Source organism: Raphanus sativus, chromosome 9 (genome assembly GCF_000801105.2).
Source record: "Raphanus sativus cultivar WK10039 chromosome 9, ASM80110v3, whole genome shotgun sequence".
Classification (NCBI taxonomy): Eukaryota; Viridiplantae; Streptophyta; class Magnoliopsida; order Brassicales; family Brassicaceae; genus Raphanus; species Raphanus sativus.
The window spans coordinates 22,416,008-22,438,140 of NC_079519.1; the positions used below are offsets into that span (position 1 = coordinate 22,416,008).

The following is a 22,133-nucleotide window of genomic DNA, read 5'->3' on the forward strand; positions in this document are numbered from 1 at the left end:
GCGTCGCGCTGCCCACTTATCGTTCGGCAGTCTTTCTCGTACGAGATAATCTAGGAACTCGGCTCGCCAATCGACTGGGGTATCGTCACGATCGGTCATCTCGGTGTCGGCTTGATCCGGCATCTCAGTTTCGGTTTGATCGGTGGTGGATCGTCGAGTTGTCGCAAAGATTGGGGTGATGGGAGAGCTGTCGTCGGAGGAAGAATCGATGCTCGGTCGATCGATCCGCTGTATGGGTATCGTCCTTTTGACCTGATCGTGGAGTTTGCTCCCGAGTGCGGCTAAGGCATCGGCGCAAACGTTCTCTCCGCGGGGAACCTTGGTGAGTTCGAAGAAATCGAATTCCCTAGCGAGCTCCTGAACCACTCGGAGATACGCATCCATTCTATCATTGCGAGCATCGTAGTCGCCGCTAAACTGGCTAGCGACGAGCTGCGAGTCGCAATAAGCACTCAAGCGTTTGGCTTTGACGGCTCGGGCGAGACGAAGACCGGCGATCAACGATTCATACTCTGCCTCGTTGTTAGAGGCCGGGAAGCCGAAGCTGAAAGACTGGCGGATGAGTTCTCCTGTTGGCGATTGAAGCTGGACTCCAGCACCGGATCCTTTGCTCGTCGATGATCCGTCGACATGAAGAATCCAATTGGGACTCGGGACATCGAGGTCTTGTGCAAGATCTGGCGTGAGCTCGACAAGGAAGTCGGCGAGGACTTGAGATTTGGCGGCTGTTCGACATTTGTACGTAATGTCGAGTTCACTCAGTTCGATTGCCCACTTGGTCAGCCGGCCGGCTCTGTTGGGATTTTGCAGGACGGTGCGGAGCGGTTGGTCGGTCAGAACTTCGATAGAGTGTGACTGGAAGTAGGGTCGTAATTTCCTCGCGGAGTCGACGACGGCCAGAGCCAGCTTCTCAAGGGTTGGGTATCTGGTCTCCGGGCCGGTCATGCGTCTGCTAGTGTAAAAAATCGGACGCTGCTCGCCACGGTCCTCCTTGATCAGGACACTGCTGACGGCTGCCGAGGAGACAGCGATATAGAGAGACAAAACGTCTCCTACGTCTGGCTTGGCCAAGACGGGAGGAGTCGTTAGGTATTGCTTGAGTTGGACGAACGCGTCCTCGCATTTATCATCCCAGATGAACTTCTTGTTCCCTCGGAGGAGATCATAGAAGGGAAGACATTTGTCGGTAGATCGGGAGATAAAGCGATTAAGGGCGGCGATGCGTCCTGTTAGTCTTTGAACTTCGCGGCAGTTTCTCGGACTGGGGAGGTTCAGGACTGCTGAGATCTGTTTCGGGTTAGCCTCTATTCCCCGTTGCGTGACGATGTAACCAAGGAATTCGCCCGAGGAGACGCCAAACGTGCACTTTGCGGGATTCAACTTCATCCCGTACTTGTTTAAGATGGCGAAGCATTCCTTCAGGTGAGTTAGGTGGTCGTCGGCTCGGAGCGATTTGACGAGCATGTCGTCGATATAGACTTCCATTGTCTTCCCAAGCTGCTCGGCGAACATTCGGTTGACAAGCCGCTGGTAGGTTGCTCCAGCATTTTTTAATCCGAATGGCATCACCTTATAGCAGTAGGTTCCCCGATCGGTGATAAAAGCAGTTTTCTCCCGGTCGTCTGGGTGCATCAGGATCTGGTTATAGCCCGAGAAGGCGTCCATGAACGTCAACATCTCGTTACCGGCCGTCGATTCGACTAAGCGATCGATGCTAGGCAACGGGTAGCTGTCCTTAGGACATGCTTTGTTGAGGTCGGTAAAGTCGACGCAGACGCGCCATTTACCGTTCTTCTTCTTGACGACCACCGGGTTGGCTAGCCATTCCGGGTAACGAACTTCAGTGATTGAACCGGCACCGAGTAAACGCTCGACTTCCTCTGCGACTGCTTTGGATCGCTCTGGTCCCAACTTTCTTCTTTTCTGCCGGATGGGTTTGAAGTTGGGATCAACATTGAGTTCGTGGGTTGTGATAGCCGGGTCGATTCCCTTCATATCAGACATCGTCCAGGCGAACGTGGACAGGTTTTGCTTAAGGAACTCGAGGATCTTCTGCTGCATTTCGTCGGGTAGGAATGCGCCTACTCGGACTGATTTGCTCGGGTCCGACTCGTCAACTGGTACTTCGAGAACTTCTTCCTTTTGCGGGCAGACTTTGCTCGCGGGAGGAGAGACCGAGTTGACAAGTGACTGGGAGCGCTGGATTTTAACCGTGGCGATCAGGAGATCCCGCGCGGCTTGCTGATCACCCTTCAGAGTTTTGATCGACCCGTCTGATCCTGGGAACTTAACACACTGATGATACGTCGATGCGATTGCTCGCATTGAATGCAGCCATGGGGTGCCGAGTATAACGTGGTAAGGGGCTTTGGAGCCGACCACAGAAAATTTGACCGTCCGAGTGACTCCGCATGCGTGAACCGAGAGGCGGATCGTGCCCGCGATTACCTCTGACGAGCCGTTGAACCCTGTCAGGGTCCGAGTAGAAGGCTTGACGTCATTGAGGTCAATTCCCATCTTTACGAGGGTTTCGCGAAAGATGATATCGACCGAGCTCCCGGTATCGATAAGTACTTTTGTGACGTCGTACTTGTCGACACCGAGCACGACGAGCAAAGGATCGTTGTGAGGGAGGTGCACGCCGAGTGTATCGTCAGACGAAAAGGTAATCGGCTGATCGTCTACTTGCTTCTGGGGCCATCGTTGGGAAGTAGTTGCTTGCCTTCGGTGGTCTTTGACTGCTCTAACTGAATCGCCGCAGGGAGGTGATCCACCCATAATGACGTTTATCCGGGGACGAGTTTGTGCTCGCTTCGCGCGGAGCACATCGCGAAGGTCGTTACTCGTTTCGACAGTATCCCTTTTCTTGCGGTTAAGGGTTGTCCGCAGGTCGCCGATCTTCGCGTTGAGTTTGTCTCGCAAATCGCAGTTCGGCTTGTCGGCGCACTGCCTTTGGGAGGATTCTTGTGCCGAAGCTTTCGCGGCGCGATTCGAGTCGATCTGTCGGCGGAGATCGGAGGAGACTGGCGTTTCCTCGGTAGTGGATCGAAACTTTTGATTGAGGAGGGACCGAAGATCCGTAGTGTCGTCTGGGGTCTCCGTATCGTTGTCCTCGTCCGACGAGGATCCTGGTTCGTTCGTTCCTTGAGGTTGGACGCGGATTACTTCAATGCGCTGGCGGTTGGCAGGCTGATCGTCGTCCGCCGAGTCGTCATCATCGTCGGTTTCCCGGGCGACCTTCTCAGCGTCCTTCGATCGTTTGTCGTTTTTACGGTTTTTGCCTTGCGATTTGCGCTGAGCCTTCTTGTCTTTGTTTCTGCTCCAGCTGTTTTCCCCTTTTGGTTTGGGTTTTGGCGGCTGGATCTTGTAATCGCCGCTTTCGATCGAGGAGAGGAACTGGGCGTAGAGAGACTTGCACTCAGTCGTGTCGTGTCCCTTCACGTCGTGATACTTGCAATGCTTCGTGAGATCGATGGGAGTTCTGGTCGGTCCTGGAGCCGACTCGACTTTAGCCACGACACCAGCACCCGGGGTACTGGGAGACGCATCTGGAGAGTCGGTCTCTCGCTGATAAACATTCCACTTTTTATCGTGCATGACCATGGTTGAGACAGGGGCGTTGTTCGCGTCCACGACGTAAAGGAGACCTCCTTTTTTGCCGCCGTTATCAGCTGGTGCGTGTTGGCGCGGCTCTGGCCGAGCACCCGCACTTTTGGCTGCAACCGGCTTGGCAGCGTTCTGCTTCCGAATTATTGCCTTGGTATCTTCTTCCATTCGGATGAAATTGTGAGACCGGGCAATAGCGTCGGGGAGCGAAGTCGTAGGGTTGGAATACAAGTCCTTACGAAACTTCGAGTTGACGAGGAGAGTGTTCATCAAAGCGTCGATAGCGATATGATCAGGGACGTCGACTCAGGATACGATATGATCAGGCGGCTCGGGATACGATCGTCTTGAACTTTTCCATGTAGTCCTTGAGGCTTTGGTCTTTTGTTTGCGCCATATTCCACAGGCTGGAAGCGGTTGCTGCTCGCTTGGTAAACATGATGTAAGTCTTGAGGAAAACGGCTGATAGGTCTCTGAAACTGCGAATCGAGTTCTCGCTGAGCTGTGAGAACCAGGTTAGCGCTTGTTCGTTGAGTGTTTCGACGAAGAGCTGACAGTATCCTGCGTCCTTCTCTTCGTCGGAAAGGCGAGCTCTGGCCATAGCTATGTTGAAGGCTGTCAGGTGTTCGACGGGGTCGCCTCCGGGTTTGTACTCGGGAAGACGGAGCTTTTCTATCTTGCGGAGCTGGACCCTGGTTAGCTCGCTAGCGAAGGGCGAGCGCGAAGTAGAGGCGATGACGCTGTCGATCTGAGGGGCTGCGCTCGTCGCTTGGTGAATCTGCGAGCTCATTTGCTGAAGGCTGAGTTTGAGCTCGGCGATCTCGCGAATCGTCGTCGGATCTGCTGTCGTCGGAGTAGGGTGTACGGCGGGAGGACCGTTAGGGTCAGATTCGTCCACAGCGCGGTCTTCTGCCGGCGTCGGAGGGAAGAGATGCCGGCAGACGGGCTGGGAACGGTTCGTCGGTCCAGCGGGAGCAGTGAGGGCAGCCACGAGAGCAGCGAGCTGCTCATTCGTCGTTTTCTGGACTTCTTCTTGATGCGCGAGGCGAGCCATCACGGAGCTCATGAAGTCCGACGAGAGAAGAGGAGGAGGAGGCGGAGGCGTAAGCTCGGTCGCTTCGCCGGAAGAGCCGGGGTTCGAGTCACCAATCGTCATACTAGGCTAAGAAACGTTACTCTGATCGGCCCCACGGTGGGCGCCAATTGTTTAAGGTGAGTTTGGTCAACAAAAAGTAGAAGAACTCAAGAGTGGGATGAACAGAGACGTTTTATTAGAGTCGGAATAACGAGGGTACAAGAGTAAGAAAGCCGGCTAGTCGATGCTCGGTGAGATCCTAGCCGGAAGTACAAGAGAGCGGCGAGATACAAAGAGAATAAAGGAAACCCTAATCTTGCCGCAAGTCTGTCTGTCTATGTGGTCATCCTTTCTTTCCTGTCCTCAACTCCTTATATAGTCTCCTAGGTCGGTTGGCTTTGACCTAATCCGTCCCCTTCGTTATGGGCCTTTTGGCTTAAAGGCCCAGTCGAGAAGACTGCTCGGCCCGAGCCGCCTGATCGTTTCCATCGGCTTCTCGTCGTTCAGCTATAGAGGTCTCGAGCCGAGTCGCGGCTCGTCAGAAGCCGTCTCCGAGCCGGTCATCCTTTGAATGGTAGTAATGGGCCTCCTATTCGCTGGGCCTTGTGGATGGTGCCAATCCATCCCCAACATATATAAGACTGACGCTCAGTTTAAAACAGAGAAATGAGCCAAAAAGTGCCCACACGCAGGATCGAACTACGGACCTTCAGTTTACAAGACTGACGCTCTACCACTGAGCTATACGGGCACCTTGCTATAACGTACATAAACTAATAATTATACCGTGGAATACAAATACTTTATGTTGAGACTTGAGACCAAAGACAGTTCTGCAAACATGTGAACAAACCAGATCCAATTACACCGAAATACTTGCACAGATAAAATTGTGAAATTAAGATAAAAGACATAGGAAGTGAATGAACATAAAATTCATATAAAGATGCAAGAATTGACAGAGTAATTTGCCAAGAAATGTATGAGATTACACACAGGTTTTACATTATAATAACATTCAAACACAAAAAGACAGCCATCCCCCATTCTTCTCCCCACAAAAAGAGTTTGTTGTAAGAGAGATTTAAGACCACCAAGGGGCATCACCAGTCCTGAAGTCAGTTTCAACCCATGGAACAAACACAACCTTTCCACCGTCATCAATATCCGCATGTGCCAAGGCAAGCGACTGTTCCACCCAATCAAGTTTACTTTAGAATGTTTACTTAAAGAAATACTAGAGAGAGAGAGAGAGAGAGAGCTAATGGTATTTGACTTACCAATGGAGCTGGACCTCTAACGACTCTGCCTTGTGCATTGTATTGGGATCCATGGCAAGGACATAGGAACTTGTTCTCAGCTTTGTTCCACGGCACAACACATCCTAGATGAGTGCACACTGCGTTTATACCGTAGGTCGCTAGTGTCTTGTCGTTCTCCACAACTAGGTAAGTTGGATCTCCCTATAACATTAAAAAATACACACCATTGAGATCTTTTAAAGTACTGTTTCAAGAGTTTATTAACTTTTTCATCCTCTTACAAATAGCAATGAATATTTTTACCTTCAATCCTTGAGTCAAGGTTCGATCACCAGCACCATGAGTCTTGAGCCATTCTGCGGCAATAACATCGTTTCCAAGTGCATCCTTGGCTGGAGTACCACCACCTCCACCTCCGGATCTGCATTTTTCAAATGAAACTTCACACTCAAGCAAAACTCAATACAAAGAGGTAATAAACTTTATTGTAATTAAGTAATAACATCTGAGTAAGACCAAAGAAACCATCTACATCATTCATAATTTTCATATTAGACTGAAACAGAGCGCTACTCTTAAGGGTTTATAACAACAAGAGTCTCAAGATTACATCCTAATGCAATAGTCAATGTTAAAAAAAATAAACAGAAGAAGGCAAGAGGCATGAGAGTAAAAGGGAACTGACCCAGGAGGAGCAAAGAAGGTAGCGTAAGGGACAAGCATGAAGCCAGTAGGGAGAGAAAGAGCCCCGACAAGAAGAAGATTCAAAGTTTTCCTCTTTTCCATGTCTGGAACGTTGTCTGCTGGTATACTCGTCGCCTGACAAGCGATTCTCAGACCAATCTTCTCCTTCCTCACCATCTGGTGACTCGTCCTCGTTGGCTTCACAAACATCATCCCACGCGACATGGCCAACATAGTGGCACTTCTGCTCGAACCAAGCTGCACCAAAAAAGAACAAAATTCAAGAATAAACAAGACCCATGAAACAAGAAAGAAACATTTTTTGATTAAAATGATCGGAGAGTGAGACCTGAGTAGCAGGGGAAATGGGAGAGGACGCCATTGATGTAGTCCTTCGAAAGCTTGGTGAAAACTGTTTTGGTTATGGAGAGTTTTGATGATATGGAGGAAGAGAAAGTTGGATCAAGCAAGAGAGATTTAAGACCACTGAAGCAGAGATAAGGCACGCGCCAGCCTCTGATTCCACATGGCCACAGATTTTGGATTTCCCCGATGACGTAATCATAATTGGGCCTTTAACGGGCCGAAGAAAAACTTTAATTGGTTGGTTATTAGCTGTTAGGCCCATGTTATCAGTGTTACTTGTACGAAGCCATATTCTCAATAATGGCAATTTGTTAGAAAATAAAGGGGCTGTTAGCAGCCCATATCCTCAATGATTCTGGTTAGAAACGATTTAAGAATTTTTTCTAAAAAAAAAAAAAAAAATCTAGTGCATTTACGATTTTATATGCATGTTTTCCCACGATATTTCACATGATTAATTGATGAGTGGCCAAACAAATGGACTTTAGTAGGCAGATTACTCTGTTTCAGCCCATATAGTTTAAAAATGTATTTTGATTAAGCAAAAGATGAGAAGGTAAATACTAAGTACAGAGGCACCCAGTGGCGGAGCCAGCATAATCAATTAGAGGGGTCAATTTCTTTATAAGCATCTATATTACATGGGTCAATGAATTAAAATGGTGATAGTTTTCAATTTTTTTCTTCAAAATACATGTAAAAAAATTTGGTTCCTAAACATCACATGGGTCAACTGACCACTGTGCTAAAGCACTGCCTCCGCCACTGGAGGCACCGAGATTCATAGAAACAAGTTTAGGTCATTAGGTGACATCAGGCCCGGCTCAGTGGCTAATTTAGCCCAGTGCTATCACTCAAAAAAGACCTCAAATAAACCTTTTATTAATAAAAAAATTATTTGTTCTTTTTTTTGTCTTTTAACATGACCAGATAGAACCATATTCAAATTAACAATTCATAGACAAAAAAATTACAATTCTAATAATCTAATATTTATAAATTAAAGAATAAAACAATCAAACCTGGATTGGTGTGAAGATGGAGGAGATAAGAAAATGATAACAAAAATCTTCTAAATGCTCTGGAATTTCTTTTGTTGAAGTTGCAGAGAAATTTGAAACAAGGAAGAGAAAATAGAAGGATAATAATTTAGATTGATAATTTTAAATATATAAAAGAAAAATAAGTAATCAATCTCATACGGCTAAATCAAATTAGGATAAAAGACAACAGTTTTGTTCAACAGATTTTTAATTACCTTCATATCTTGAAAATTGAGATTCTCATTCTCCATCTATTATTACGGCGGCTGCAAAAACAAGAAAGTAGAAAGATCTTTTATCAAAAAAAAATTTCATAATTTAACTGTGTTATTAGTTTAGTCAATGGTCACGTGTTTTTATTAAACAAACTAATACAATTGGGCTTTTTAAATTTATCATAAGTACAATATGTTAAAGGTTAATAGATGTAACTCTATATATTATGGACCCTTAAAGTTAATGGACCCTGTGCTGTTGCTCCTTCAGCACTGGTATAGAGCCGGCACTGGGTGACATGATGAAATGTGCATGGCGTGACTCGTGAGACTCTGAGAGACATGCACTCATCACGTGCTTGCATGTGTGTCTCTTTGCTTTCTATCTCTCTCTCTCCCTTTTCTTTAGTTTTTTTTTTTTTTTGAAAACTATTATTTTTGCTTAGTTATGTTAAATAGATAATCCCCAATTCATAATTGTCTTTCTTAATTCGCTAATCAGTTTCACATTATAATTAGGCACGTAAATATGAAAATATATGCGGTGCCATTTTTGCCTTGAATCATTCACCACCTAGATTTAACAATATTAATCCAAAGTTATATATTCTTAATTTTAATCAAATTAACAAGCCCAAGTGGAGTATTATATTTATGATAATGGTGTCTTCATTTTCACAAGTATGTAAATATACCATGCATCTACTGTTCTACAAGTATATTTTTTCATAGAAAGAGAATGGAATATATGCTACGGAAATAAATATTCTTAAGCCTTTTGACTATTAATACTTTGCACCAAATTTTAGCAAAAAAAAAGACTAATATTTTTATTTTTAAATTATCGTTTTCTTTCTATTATTTTGTATTAAAGTATCGTTTTAGGTCGAATGTCTGGCCTTTAATTTAAATTTGTAAGAAGGTAGAAACAAGAAAATGGCTATTTGCCTTATTGTTTATATAGGAGTCACGACTCGGCGTGATTAGTGTTTTTCATTTGATTGAGTGAATTATATAAAGTAAAAAAATAATCAAAATATTAACTTGTGAATTAAAACTACTTTCTAAACCAACTACGATGGTTTATGGTCATTCTTTCTATTGTCTTATAATGACTTTTCGGTCGGCTCTATTTCGGAAATAGGTAGAAAAGCAGAACATGCGAATGTTCTTTTTTAAATGGATTTTTCATGAAAAAGAATACATTAATGTTACAAAAACATACTTACAAGAAATTATAATAATTCAATTTATTTGTGGGAGTGCTTTTAGGCTTTCCCTTTGTCCAATGCATCATATCTTTCCTGTCCTCTTTCCAACAATGCATCATATCTTAAACCTTGAAAATTCGTTAGGAAAAGTAAAATTGTATCAACTTTTTCTGGTGCATATAATTCCAGTAAATAAACGCATTTGCTTATAATGGCATTAAGTCTTTTGGTTGCATTTATTAAAATATAACATATAACTTTTCAAAGTATACATATACGTTTGGACCTGAGATGCCAAACAATTTGAAAATTTTATAATATTTTTATTGCTTAGTGTATTTGCAAAAATTTCATAGGATACTATATGTTGACATATAAGATTACGATGAATGATTGTAAATATAAATATATGAACATAAAAATATAAAGATGGCGCAATGGCGAAGCAAGGCACCCCAAGGCAAATAAGTTAGCTCATAAAGTCACTGACGCTTCGTCTAGTATTCGTCTGCTCCCTTTTCTATCCTTTTTCATACTATTATTTAATGGTTATTTAGAAGAAAAGGCACCTCCTATGCTTTATGTTATACAGGCACACATGAGAGTTAAGAAATTAAATTGCAATTCTTGAATCATACGAGATTTAGATATCATCAAAGTTGTTAATCTTAACAACATGCCTAGCTTACACTTCAAAACTACTTCAAAAGCAGAGAATACTCACATATTTATATATTGTTCACATATCTTTCAAAGTTTCACTTTGAAATTTTTCATACACTTCCGTTTAGGATTGGATATCTACAACGTGAATTTGTAAGACTAGATATTTACGGGTGAATCACCACAATCAATAACTTAAAAAACTTGATAATGACACTATATTAATAATGAATCTAATACAAACCCTAGAATTAGTTCAAACATGAAGGATTATCACATCTTTATATATTATCTACAAATTTTCAAAATTTTGATGTTAGATTTTTTTTGACTCAAAAGAAAAATCTAACATTAGATTTTCTGGTAAATTTTAAACGACAGAAGATAATAAACTAATAACTAGATTTTGATCCGCGCTTTGAAAATGCGGATTTTTCTTAAACTATAAACAGTTTAATATAAATTAGTATTTGTTGATTGTTGTACATTATTGTAAATATTAAAGCATATAATTTTTTACAATTATATAAATTATAAATTAGTTTATTTCAAATTTCGCATGTATATCTTTTATGTAAATCTTTAGATCTGTGCATTTTATTTGGATCCAAAACACGAACCGAAACCAAAAATATAGATTCGATTCAGATCCACTAAAATACTTATAGGTTATTTTAAGATCCGTAAATTTTGGGTATGGTTCAGATCATACGTGAGACCCATCAGATACCCAAAGTACTCATCTTTTTACAAAAGTTAGAATATTATCTTTTATATATTAATTGAGGAACATTACAACATTTGAATGTAGTCACGTATCATCACCATGATGATTTTCGGAATTCTTAGAAAAATATGTTAATCCATCTAAATATATATTATTTTTTTATAAAATTAGTTATCAAATTGATTAATAACGCATAAAAATATTCTTCGTTCTTTTCTTAAACAGAAGCTACAGAATTATTTAATATGAGTAACATATATATATATATATATGACATTAATAATTTTGAATAATAAATATTTGATAATAATTTTGCATTCTCCATCTTTTTTTTTAATTTGTGATGTTAAAAAATTTAAAAAATCACATTAAATATATAATAAAAATATAGTTTTTTCTTATATGTTATATTTTGAATTTTTAAAACAACTATAAATTATTAAAACTGTTAAAATGTTTTTTTGTTCACAAACTGTTAAAAACTGTTAAAAATATTACAATGAAAATTTTGTTGGTTTAGTTTTTTCTGTTATAAAAAGATACAAATGATCATAAAATCATATGAATATAAAGTATCATAGTGTAGATATTCAGATTATATATATATTTTTTATTTTTTTCAGTAAACAATATATTATTACACGATTTACTACTGAGATGAAGATGCACAAATGATATATACCAGAGGTCTTGGCCATGAATTTTATGCCGTAGACAAATGTTATATTACATTGATTTTCTTTCTATGTTTCATTTTTGTAAATATTTGTAATATTAAACATATATTATAGTGTGTTGTGCACACATAATTTTAAATCGAGCATGTATGCAAATATATTAAAAATAATTATCTTTAAATTCAATACGATTAGGGAAATATATGGTAGCAACACGAATGTTATACTATGTTATAAATATGTTTACTGTACAATTAATAATATGTTAAGTTTTAGACTTATTGGTTCGTCAATAGGCACGTATAATATGTTAAACATCACTTTTATAATTAGGCATGTAAATATTAATCCTATTTTATGGGCCCAATAATAAAAACTAATGCCAGCTAACTATAAGGTAGTATATTTAGTTAGAGAAATATTAGGTAAGACCAAAAATATCTATTATATTAAAACAGAAGTCACAACTTTGATTCATGTGTGATATTTTAAAAAATGAACTCTTAACTAGAAATAACTTACCATTCATTAATTACTAAACATATGGTTTAATAATATATCATTTCTAATATATTAATCTTAAAAATCAGGATTGGTTAACATACACATATTGATATCTTTTCATTTAAAATTTAAATATATATTTTAAATTTTGAAAAATATATTAAGAAGATCTTAACAAGATCTTAATTTTCAAAATTATATATAAATTATTTTAACTAATTCCGTAATTAGTTTTGAAATATTATTATTCATTAATATATTATGTTGTCTTTTATAAAATGAAAAATAAAATATATATATTATTTTAATATATTATATAATCACAATTAATCATGTTAATTTTATCATATTGAACTTAATATGATAAAATTATATTAAATTGATAAATTTTTAAATTTTATTTTCATAAAAATAAAATATTTATTTTAAAAATATAATATGATGATAGAGGAGCTTAACATTAGCAGGCTACATATTACATGTATAAATTAACATATCTTTCACTTTTGTAAAAATAATAATATATTGGGTAAAATGAATAAACATAGAAAATACTGCTAAAATAAAATCCAGTTTTGAAAGGCGGGTAAAATTTTAACATAAATTAAATAAAAATAATTGTCAAATATGTTTTTATGCACATATTAATATGTTTAATAACAAAATGCAAATACAATAAAATAAATATATAATAAGAAGCAAAAAATACGTACGATAGTTTAAACAATTGATTATTTATAACATGTAAAGTATACACTATTGTATTTGAAATAGTTTTATAAATATTTAAATATATAATTAAAATTAAAAAATTAAAAATGTATAATACTACTGATCTAAATAAATATATATGCATACAAAACTGAAAATAAAACCCGCACGGTTGTGTGGGTCGAAATCTAGTTATTATTTAAATAAAATGGTCCAAAACAACTTGTATAAGTCGACTTTTCAAAAATGTTTCCCTTTTAATAGTATATATCTTGAATTCAGCAACCCCCTCCTCCATTAGTCAATCTCACATTTAACTATCAGTTACTTGTAATCTCCGTTATCAACATGTTAATTTTTATTTTTTTTACTATATGCATGTCGAAACTTTGGATTCCACGGGAAATTACAAAGCTCATCGGTTTCAATTATTCATACTACAATAAACAAATCATGTGTCTTGCTTGTACATTTGGTAACTACATATATAGAATATGGCAAACACACATTTCATTAAGGTTTCTTTCTTAATTAAGATTCTATCGTAATATGCATGCGTTGATCATGATGAAACCTTGTGGCTATTAGATGACCGGTCAATGCAAATATTTCTCCCTATACATAAAGGTTTCCAATGATAATCGACTTATTATTGACACGTCTTCCTTAAAATTTTCTATAAGCATATATTAATGTGATAATATACATTAGTTAGTCATGCAATTAATTAGAAATGTAGGTATATAAGGTCATGATTGGTCGTGGATCTCTCCCTTTATTCCACACACTCTGCAGTTGCAGAAATGAACCATATAACTGGTTGTTTATTTTTTTTGTATAGTTCTCTGGAATGTCAATATAAAACATATACATATCTGGGATGGTAGTTTTATTTTTATTGCTTAGATTAATATACATATAGTCTTTTTCTGTTGGGAAGCCGAATCTCTCCAGACAAATTAATTGCAAAATATTCAAGCACCATGATAATAATGTAGTAAAAGACTGAAGTGCATGTGGTGAAACCCAATCTACTGATGTACTATAGTGTTGTATATATATATGTATATATATGTATAATTGACTGAGCATTAGACAGATAATCTAATAGACAATTCAGAAGTAACAACACTTTTAGAAAGAAAAAAAGTAACAATACGGATATGCTTTCCATTAGTGTTAGAGTATGCTGTATGGACTACTGAGGAAAGTAAGAAAAGCAAAACATAGCAAGGAAGTACCCTTTAGTCTTCAAACAAAGCAGGTGGATGGCCATTGAGATTTTGGGTGTTATTCATTAATCAACTTACTTTGAATCTTTATTAATTTGCATTTAATCCATACTTCTTATGGAATTATCTTCATTAAACAGAAATGATTAATATATCTCTGTTAGGCATATTAGTACATTACCTTTCTGTTGCTTACTAGCTAATACGTCAAAACGAGTGGCTCTCTTCTCTGTTTTTCCTTTCTTCCATTTTTAATCGCAAGACATCAAGCTTCTATCGTTATTCCGGCGTATGGAGGCTTTGATTTTGGTGAGTTAGCTCCGGCGCCAGATACTCTCTTTTTTATTTCTGGTTTTGTTGTCTGTCGATATTTTTGTGACCCTGATCTTTTTCTTTTTCTGAAACTCTAAATTTTTCCGGGTAGTGATAGATCCAGCTTGTAAGACTGGTTCGACGAAAGTTGATGTAACGCTCCGACCGTTCATGGTTAATGGGTCATCCACGCCCGCTTTCTCTATCCGTGGATTTGATATTTCACATTAAATGATAGATATATTATATATATATACAATAGACTGATTTTACTGTGTTTTTCTTTTTTCTTTGTAGTTATCGTCAAAAAAAAGAAAGACAGACAGGTTTTGGCAGTAAAAGATAAAAGTAAAGAAAGAGGGTTGTTCAAATGGCGTATTCACATGGCAGTTTGGTCATTGACTTATCAATTTTTCTTTATTGACTTCAAATACATAATTAATTTGAATACCTATAATATTGGGAAATTCAAAACCTAACAAAAGGTGAGAGTACAAAGACTTAGGACAAGGAAACCAAGCTGTCACAACCTAATTAACAATGTATGATAAGATAAGAAAACAAAACTAAGATTTCCAAAAGTTAATTAATGTCTGTAACTGTTAGGACGAGATTCCAAAGTGACGAATCTTTTGATGGGATTTTATAAATACAACAGAACTTTAATACAGAACTTCATTAATTACTGCGTGATTTGGTTAAAAATATGGTTTGATGATAAATGCTAGTATTTTCAAACCAAGAAAAGATATGTGCCATACAGAAAAGCAGATTGTGAATCGTTTTAAAGATGTAGAAAAACAATAATGTTATGGATGATCAAAACGATCAAATTTGGATGAGCTGGCATAAAACATTGAAATGGTGTATATAACCTTTTTGGAAGAATTTGAAAGGACTTGAGTTAAATGAAATTTAGAGAATTTTGTTATAAATTTAAATTTCATATAGAAATATGAAACCCGAATTTTATATTTCTCTATCAATAAAATCATAAAATCTCACAAAGTCATTATCTATAATATTTTAATAAATTACATTCTAATATATATATTTCCAAATTACTTATTCAATAACATTGGATATTAATATAAATTGTTCTAAATTTCTGATGAAATATACCCCTTAATATAAATATATGTAAAGTTGATTTCTTACACTCTGAACTCAATTTCTTAATTTTTATAAATTTTTTTATAAGAAATAAACAATTAATTGTTACAAAATATCTTAACTATGAATGTTAACGAGAAAATCGAACAATTATATAGCGATGATCATATGTTAATAACTTAAATATGTAATTTAATATGTATATATATGTCAAATATCTTAAAATTATTAAATTTTATTATTTAAAATATTTTAATAAATTGAATTTAAAGTACATTACTAATTCATTAACTTAGGATTTTAATATAAATTGTTATAAATTTGTAATCAAATACACACCCTTAATATAAATATATGTAGAATTGTTTTCTTACACTCTTAACTCAATTTCTCAATATTTATGAAATTATTATAAGAAACAAGTAATTAAATTTATCAAACATTAATTTTTTTTATAATTCGAACACATATAAAATTTAATAAGAATATAACTAGATAAAGAATCTCTTTATGTTAATAAAGACTTGATTTACCTTAATAAAGAATCTTAAATTTGTGGTTGAAAAAAAAATAAAGAATCTTTAACCCTTAACTATTAACGAGAATAATCGAATAATTACAAAGCGATGATCATATGTTAATAACTCAAAAATGATGATCAAGTAAAAAAAGAAAAAAGAGTAATAGCAGTATCTCTCAAAAGACCAAAACACCATCTCTCTCTCACAATAAAGACAACTTCTCTCTTTTTTAATGTCTCCCTCCTCCTCTGTATCTCTCTCTTCTTCTTCTTCTTCTTCTTCTTGAGAAGAGACTCTCAACACTTTCTCTCTATCAATCAATGGAGTTTCATCTTGAACACCCTCTCTCACATTCTTCTTCTTCTTCTATCCACATCAACGACGAAACAAACAACGATAATGCGTTGTTACCACCAAACTCTCTCTTCCTCGTCGAACTACAACACATGCCTTCTCCTCATTACTTCCATACCCTCAAGTCCTCTGCTTCTCTTCTATCTAATCGAAACCACGCTGTTTCTTCAGTCATTCAGGTCTAACAACTTTTACTGATTCATTATCTTGAAGAAAAAACTTATACACTTTTTGATGGTTTTACTAACTTTGCAGTATTCAAGAAAACTCGACGACCCATCTCTCACGTATCTTGCTGTGAATTATCTAGACAGGTTCTTATCCAGCGAAGATATGATGCTGGTAAGAAAAAGACAGAACCTGTCCTTATGTTTCATCTGAGATTTGACTTTGTTTTTTTTCTTTTCTAAATAATTAATTATTGTTTCTTTGACAGCAATCAAAGCCTTGGATTCTCAAGCTTATCTCTCTTTCTTGTGTCTCTTTGTCTTCTAAAATGAGAAAGCCAGAGATATCTGTCTGTGATCTTCCGGTAAGAGACCTCTAAAAACGACATAATCATTACATTAAAAAAAATGTGTTTGTTTCTGAGCAATTTGAATTTTCCAGGTGGAGGGTGAGATGTTTGATGCTCAGATGATAGAGAGAATGGAGAATGTGATCTTAGGAGCTCTTAAATGGCGAATGCGCTCTGTTACTCCTTTCTCCTTTCTCTCCTTCTTCCTTAGCTGTCTCTTTGAGCTCAAAGAAGATCATTCAGTACTTAAACATTCCCTCAAAGCTCAAGCTACTGATCTCACTTTCAGTCTTCAACATGGTATAAAACAATTGAGTTTTCCATAACTTCTTCAATGAGTCTAATCTAAAACATCTTTTTGAAAAAATGCTTGCAGATATCAAGTTCCTGGAGTTTAAACCGTCAGTGATTGCAGCAGCTGCACTTCTCTTTGCTTCTTCTGAGCTCTGTCCTCTACAGTTTCCATATTTCAGTAACAGAATCTGCCAATGCACATATGTAAATAAGGTAAAAAAAGTCAGTAATCATCTCAAATTTGTTTAAAAACCGCGCGATAAAATTTGAGAAGTTTTTTGGTTACAGGATGAGCTAATGGAGTGTTACAAGGCAATGCAAGAGAGAGATGTAGTTGAAGACAACGAAGGAAGCAATGACACAGCAGTTAATGTGCTTGACCAGCAATTCTCTAGCTGTGAAGAAAGTGCAATCACAGCTTCTTCACCTAAGAGGAGGAGAACTAGTACTACTCATCGATGTTAAGCTGAGAAGGTGGTCTGGTTTAATGGTCAGATATAATTTCCAACCAATGCAATCACTTCAAAACCACTTATGATGGTCCCCTTTTGAAAGAGACACTTTCCTCTTCCTTCCTTCCTTCTCTGCTTCAAAATAAGCCATTACTCTCTTCATGGAAGATAAGAGAGTGATGAATGATCAAACGCCATATCTTAGGCTCCCTTTGGACCACATCACAAAGCTCAAAAAAAAAAAGAATCAATCAGTCAATCTTATTTTATCTACCATCATGAAAAAAAGAATCAATCACTCAATCTTATTTTATCTACCATCATGTTCTGTATTTACAGTTTTGGTTTCTGCAGTTAAGTTGTTTCACTTGAAGTGGGAATAATCAATAAATATGTGTTCTTATGTAGTGTGTATAACCTATGGTTTATGTTACTTCCTAGATGAACACTAATGTGGTCACGAGAAGAAAATGAGTAAATACACTATTGAATTTAATTTTCAGGCATAAGATTTTGTCTTATGAGACTTCGTTTTCCGAGTTATATGGATCCAGTTGCCAGAATCTCTGTTGCAGGCAGGCACGATGATGCTCTTTGGACCACTTTACAGTTCTGTATCATTCAATTGCTTTTGTTCTTACTGCAAGGCTGTAACAAAACAATTGACCAGACCACCCGGTTTACCCGAATCTAAATTGTACCAAAAACCGGATTGTTCAAACATTTAAGAGAAGGGATTCATACTCTCAGTGCAACATATAATCTCAAATTGTGCTGAAAAGAATGTATAACATGGTTTCCAGTTTCAGACATTATTGAGAAGCTATAAGAAAGAAACAAAGCTTCTCTGATGTAACTTTTAATGCACAACAACAAAGAAAAAACATATAGATGAAACATGTAAGAGAAGATGGTGAAGAAAGAAACATCTTCTTCTTCTTCATCATTACCTCTCAGATAGGTTCAAGATTGCCTTCGCTACGAGTTCTGCGCATAGAGAGCTCTGATCTCAAAGTAGCCAATCTATCACCATTTGCAACGTAATAATTCTCGTAAGCAGCTGTTGATACTTTGTGTCCCACAGGTGGAAGACGGCTGCTGCTTCTCTCCTTTGATGATCTTTTCTGCGCACCCGAAGCTTTACGAGCAGCGTTGGATGATCCTGCTTTGTGGGTACTCGATGCACCATGGCTACTCTTCCGACTGTTGTTCTTGAGCTCTGATCTGAGACCTCGTTCTAACTGAAGCGTGCTTGTCCCCAGCCTAGCATCTTTGGCGCCTTGTCTGTTATAGTACACCAAATGTGGCAGGAGTCCCAAAAGGTACTTTCTCAGTTGTTCATCACCAACATTCTTCTGTGCAGGGTTGCCTTCCAAGCTTATAGCCTGGAGAGAACTGTAATTTGCAGCGAGCAGGCCTAGACATTTGGTGGTTGAAAACTTATTGAAGCGTAAATCCAAGACCGTGAGCTTCAAGAGACGATGAAGTCCCTCAATTTCGCTTAACTTGTTCCCAGCAAGGTATAGTTCTTTCAGGGAGGAGCAAGAAGCCAAACCTAAGCCCAACAACAAAGATAAGTACATCAAACATGGACGGTTTCAATGCAAAAGAAGATAACTAGAGAATGTAGCTGAGGATGGTTTCAGTGTCAGACCATGACCAAGTCTCAGTATTTTGTTGTAACGCAGGTCTAATACTCGAAGCCGAGTGAGTTCACGCAGGCCCTCGATCACTGAGAGACAGTTCTTTGACAAGTTCAATGAATGCAGTCCTCGAGGAAGAGCACCAGCGGTTATCTTAACTGGAACATTGTATTAAGATCAGTAAAAATAGACGGAAACAAAAAAACAATCAAAGGGCAATAGAGTCTCTACCTATTGCATTTCCGGACAGATTGAGAACTCTCAGAGAAACAAATTTACTTAGGAGTGGTATCACAACAAGACCACGACTAACCAGCTGTGCTGTGGTTGCAGAAGCACTCAGAGAATTAAAATACTTTTTTGCAGCTTCCATTCCAGGAGTTGACTTCATTACATCAACACTAGGAGAAGCTGCTGTTGGCTCGTTTAAGGGTTCTCTTTCCAACTCATCATCGTCGTATCCTGTTATTTCTTCAGCTTCTTCCGCTGACGAGTTTACATGCTGAAGGTCGTTGACCCAATCTGCAATACGCTTGATTTTAAAATCTTTTCCTAGATATTTTGCAGGCTGGTTTGATGTTTCTCCTTCAAGGAACTTTGTTGAGTTGAGCTCGTCTGTAGCTGGTACTATCCAATCTTTTGCCATGGAAGAAAAACCATTTGCATCATCATATCCGTCCTCTTGATCTTGCTTCACTTGTGCATCAGTTTCGTGGACATGTTTATCTCTTTGGCGTCTGCGTAGAGCACAAAGGTCATCTGAGGATCTAGAGTGGTGAGAAGAGTACTTGAGAGGTGAAGATTTCCCTGATCCAGAGTCCGCAATGTTAGGCATTGAGTTCGACCTCACAAGCAACGGTGAACCATTAGGGGTTTGGCTGTTTGAGTTGTCCATCAGTTCACCGTATAACGAGATATCATCGAGCTGACGGCTGTCTTGATCAGCATGAACCGAGAAAATAGAGCCATAGAGTGCTTGATCAGAACCCTGGTAAGCAGAAACTGAAGCTGGAAGATCTTTCTGATACACAACAGGACTTCTTTCTAGACGCTTGGTGCTGCTTCCTGCCGCAAGAGTATCTTTGTGTTCAAGAGAATCTGGAGAAGCAATCCGATCTGTGCCATCGTCATCTGTTCCATTCTCTGTAGCATCCCTCCCATCCAAGTATAGTTCATCTCCGTGAGACTGACTTTTCTTGAGATGACATACATGATGCTTCCCAGTTTCATGCTCACTTGGTTTAATCTCCTCAGATTTCCAGACACGCTCAGTAGCAGCGGTAGAGGCAGCTAGCTTGCTGCTTTCACCGGTGGATATGACAGAGCTCAATCTTTTAGAGTTAGACCCATCTTCCCTGATCACTCGTTCTGAAAACCCGTCCACGGATTCCTGCATATCAGTGTCGAGTTATACAACTTAACCTAGCGGCAGAGTAGGTAAAAGAAAAAAGGGTTCTACAGTAGAATAGTGAATGATGATCCAGGCTTACCTTAGGTCTATGGCGGGGGATGCGGGAGTTGAAGCAGAAAAACCTTACCATTGTGCCAAACTCAATAACATAGACAACATAACCCAGTAGAACAACTAAAAAAAAGAAAAAAAAAACTAAAAAAAAAACTGTTCTAACTCAAAGACAAGAACAAGTATAAACAATGAGATCAAGTAATTGTGGAGGTTGATGTGTGTGTAAACAAACGTTAGCCGTAATCAAGGGTGAGACCCTGGGAAACACGGCGGAGTCTCCAAATGATGGAAGCTAGAGAAATCCTGGGAAGAGGAGAGAGTGAAGTCACCACTTCAAGGCCACCCCACACCTGTGCAGAGGTGCGAGAAGCACGCGGCTTTGCAGAAGCGGCCAGAGTGAAGAACAATTGCTTCTCGAGCTTAAGAAAAGCCCAAAATTCCTCCTAGATTCCTAAATATGTTTGCTCACCTAATCAAAACCAAAAAATCGAAACTTAATAAGAGAGCTATTGAATCATTTCCAGAAAAAAAAAAAGGAAGAAGCTTTCTGCAATTCAGATCACAACAACTTTAATACCAAAGGAGAAGAAAAGAAATCCACCGTTCAAAACCGAATCGAACAAGACGATATCTCAACCAATTAAAAAAGGTCACCTAACCCCAAATGGAGCAATAACAAAATCACGACCACTAATTGTGAAAATACAATCGAGAACGAAGTCGAAACACAGAACCGGAGATCAGACGAATCGGAAGAGAGAAGAGAAGAAACATTCTCACCAGAGAGCGTAGCCAGATTTGAAATCGAGAGGAGGATTAGAGCGAACAGATTCGTAATCAGCAGCTCCAGAGAAACGATTATCTTCCTTCAAAGAAGAGACTTTTGAGTTTGAGGCTACGCTAACCCTAGAAAAAATCTCTTTTTTTTTTTTTTTGTTGTTGGACGGAATCAAAGTTGAACGACGACCACACACTTTTTTTTCTTTTTTTTAACCAAAGTAGTCAACGGCTCTGATTTTTTCAAACTTCTTCTGTTCACACGTTACTTGTTTTATTTATTTGTTGCGTTTTAACAAACCGGACAAAAGTCCTTTGGGTGGGCTTTAATAAATGGGCCTTACTGCTTGTTATTTTTTGAATCGTAAGAGGTCTCTTCGTAACAAACCGACTTTGCCACGAAATTCAATAACCGATACCGGTTTACTAACAGAGCAAACACACAAAGGCTAACAAACTTCGAATTGGATAGGAAATTTCAGATATCTGGTATTTCGATTCCAGAGTTTCGGTATCTTTTTCTAATATATTAAAACGTATTCTACAACATCTGAAAAATAGAAAAACGTACAAATCATCCAAATATAATTATTTTAAATTTATTATCTTTATTTTTAAAATTTAAATTATTATGTCTTAATATTTTCTAGATATATACTATTTGGGTAAACATAATTTTTTGGTTTGATTCGAATTCCGATCCAGTTTT

The 22,133-nt window shown here is 37.9% G+C and overlaps 3 protein-coding genes and 1 non-coding gene across 4 annotated transcripts; 1 reads left to right on the forward strand and 3 right to left on the reverse strand.

The window, feature by feature from the left end:
- Positions 1 to 5,360: 5,360 nt before the first annotated feature.
- TRNAT-UGU (transfer RNA threonine (anticodon UGU)) lies at positions 5,361 to 5,432 on the reverse strand. Its single transcript has one exon. It is a non-coding gene; the product is annotated as a tRNA-Thr (tRNA).
- A 169-nt stretch (positions 5,433 to 5,601) lies between these two features.
- LOC108823980 (cytochrome b6-f complex iron-sulfur subunit, chloroplastic) lies at positions 5,602 to 7,139 on the reverse strand. The gene is made up of 5 exons (XM_018597303.2): positions 6,977 to 7,139; positions 6,629 to 6,885; positions 6,247 to 6,364; positions 5,962 to 6,144; positions 5,602 to 5,870 (listed from the first exon to the last, which is right to left on the reverse strand). The coding sequence occupies exons 1-5, from the start codon at positions 7,007 to 7,009 to the stop codon at positions 5,766 to 5,768; spliced, it is 696 nt and encodes a 231-aa protein (XP_018452805.1). The 5' UTR covers positions 7,010 to 7,139; the 3' UTR covers positions 5,602 to 5,765.
- Positions 7,140 to 16,131: 8,992 nt separating this feature from the next.
- LOC108827786 (putative cyclin-D6-1) lies at positions 16,132 to 18,048 on the forward strand. The gene is made up of 6 exons (XM_018601268.2): positions 16,132 to 16,455; positions 16,532 to 16,618; positions 16,713 to 16,808; positions 16,886 to 17,093; positions 17,170 to 17,300; positions 17,376 to 18,048. Exons 1-6 carry the CDS (start codon positions 16,243 to 16,245, stop codon positions 17,550 to 17,552), a joined length of 912 nt encoding a protein of 303 aa, XP_018456770.1. The 5' UTR covers positions 16,132 to 16,242; the 3' UTR covers positions 17,553 to 18,048.
- A 237-nt stretch (positions 18,049 to 18,285) lies between these two features.
- Positions 18,286 to 21,595, reverse strand: LOC108827785 (uncharacterized). The gene is made up of 5 exons (XM_018601267.2): positions 21,428 to 21,595; positions 20,673 to 21,116; positions 19,414 to 20,572; positions 19,194 to 19,340; positions 18,286 to 19,094 (listed from the first exon to the last, which is right to left on the reverse strand). Exons 2-5 carry the CDS (start codon positions 20,721 to 20,723, stop codon positions 18,493 to 18,495), a joined length of 1,959 nt encoding a protein of 652 aa, XP_018456769.1. The 5' UTR covers positions 20,724 to 21,116; positions 21,428 to 21,595; the 3' UTR covers positions 18,286 to 18,492.
- Positions 21,596 to 22,133: the final 538 nt, after the last annotated feature.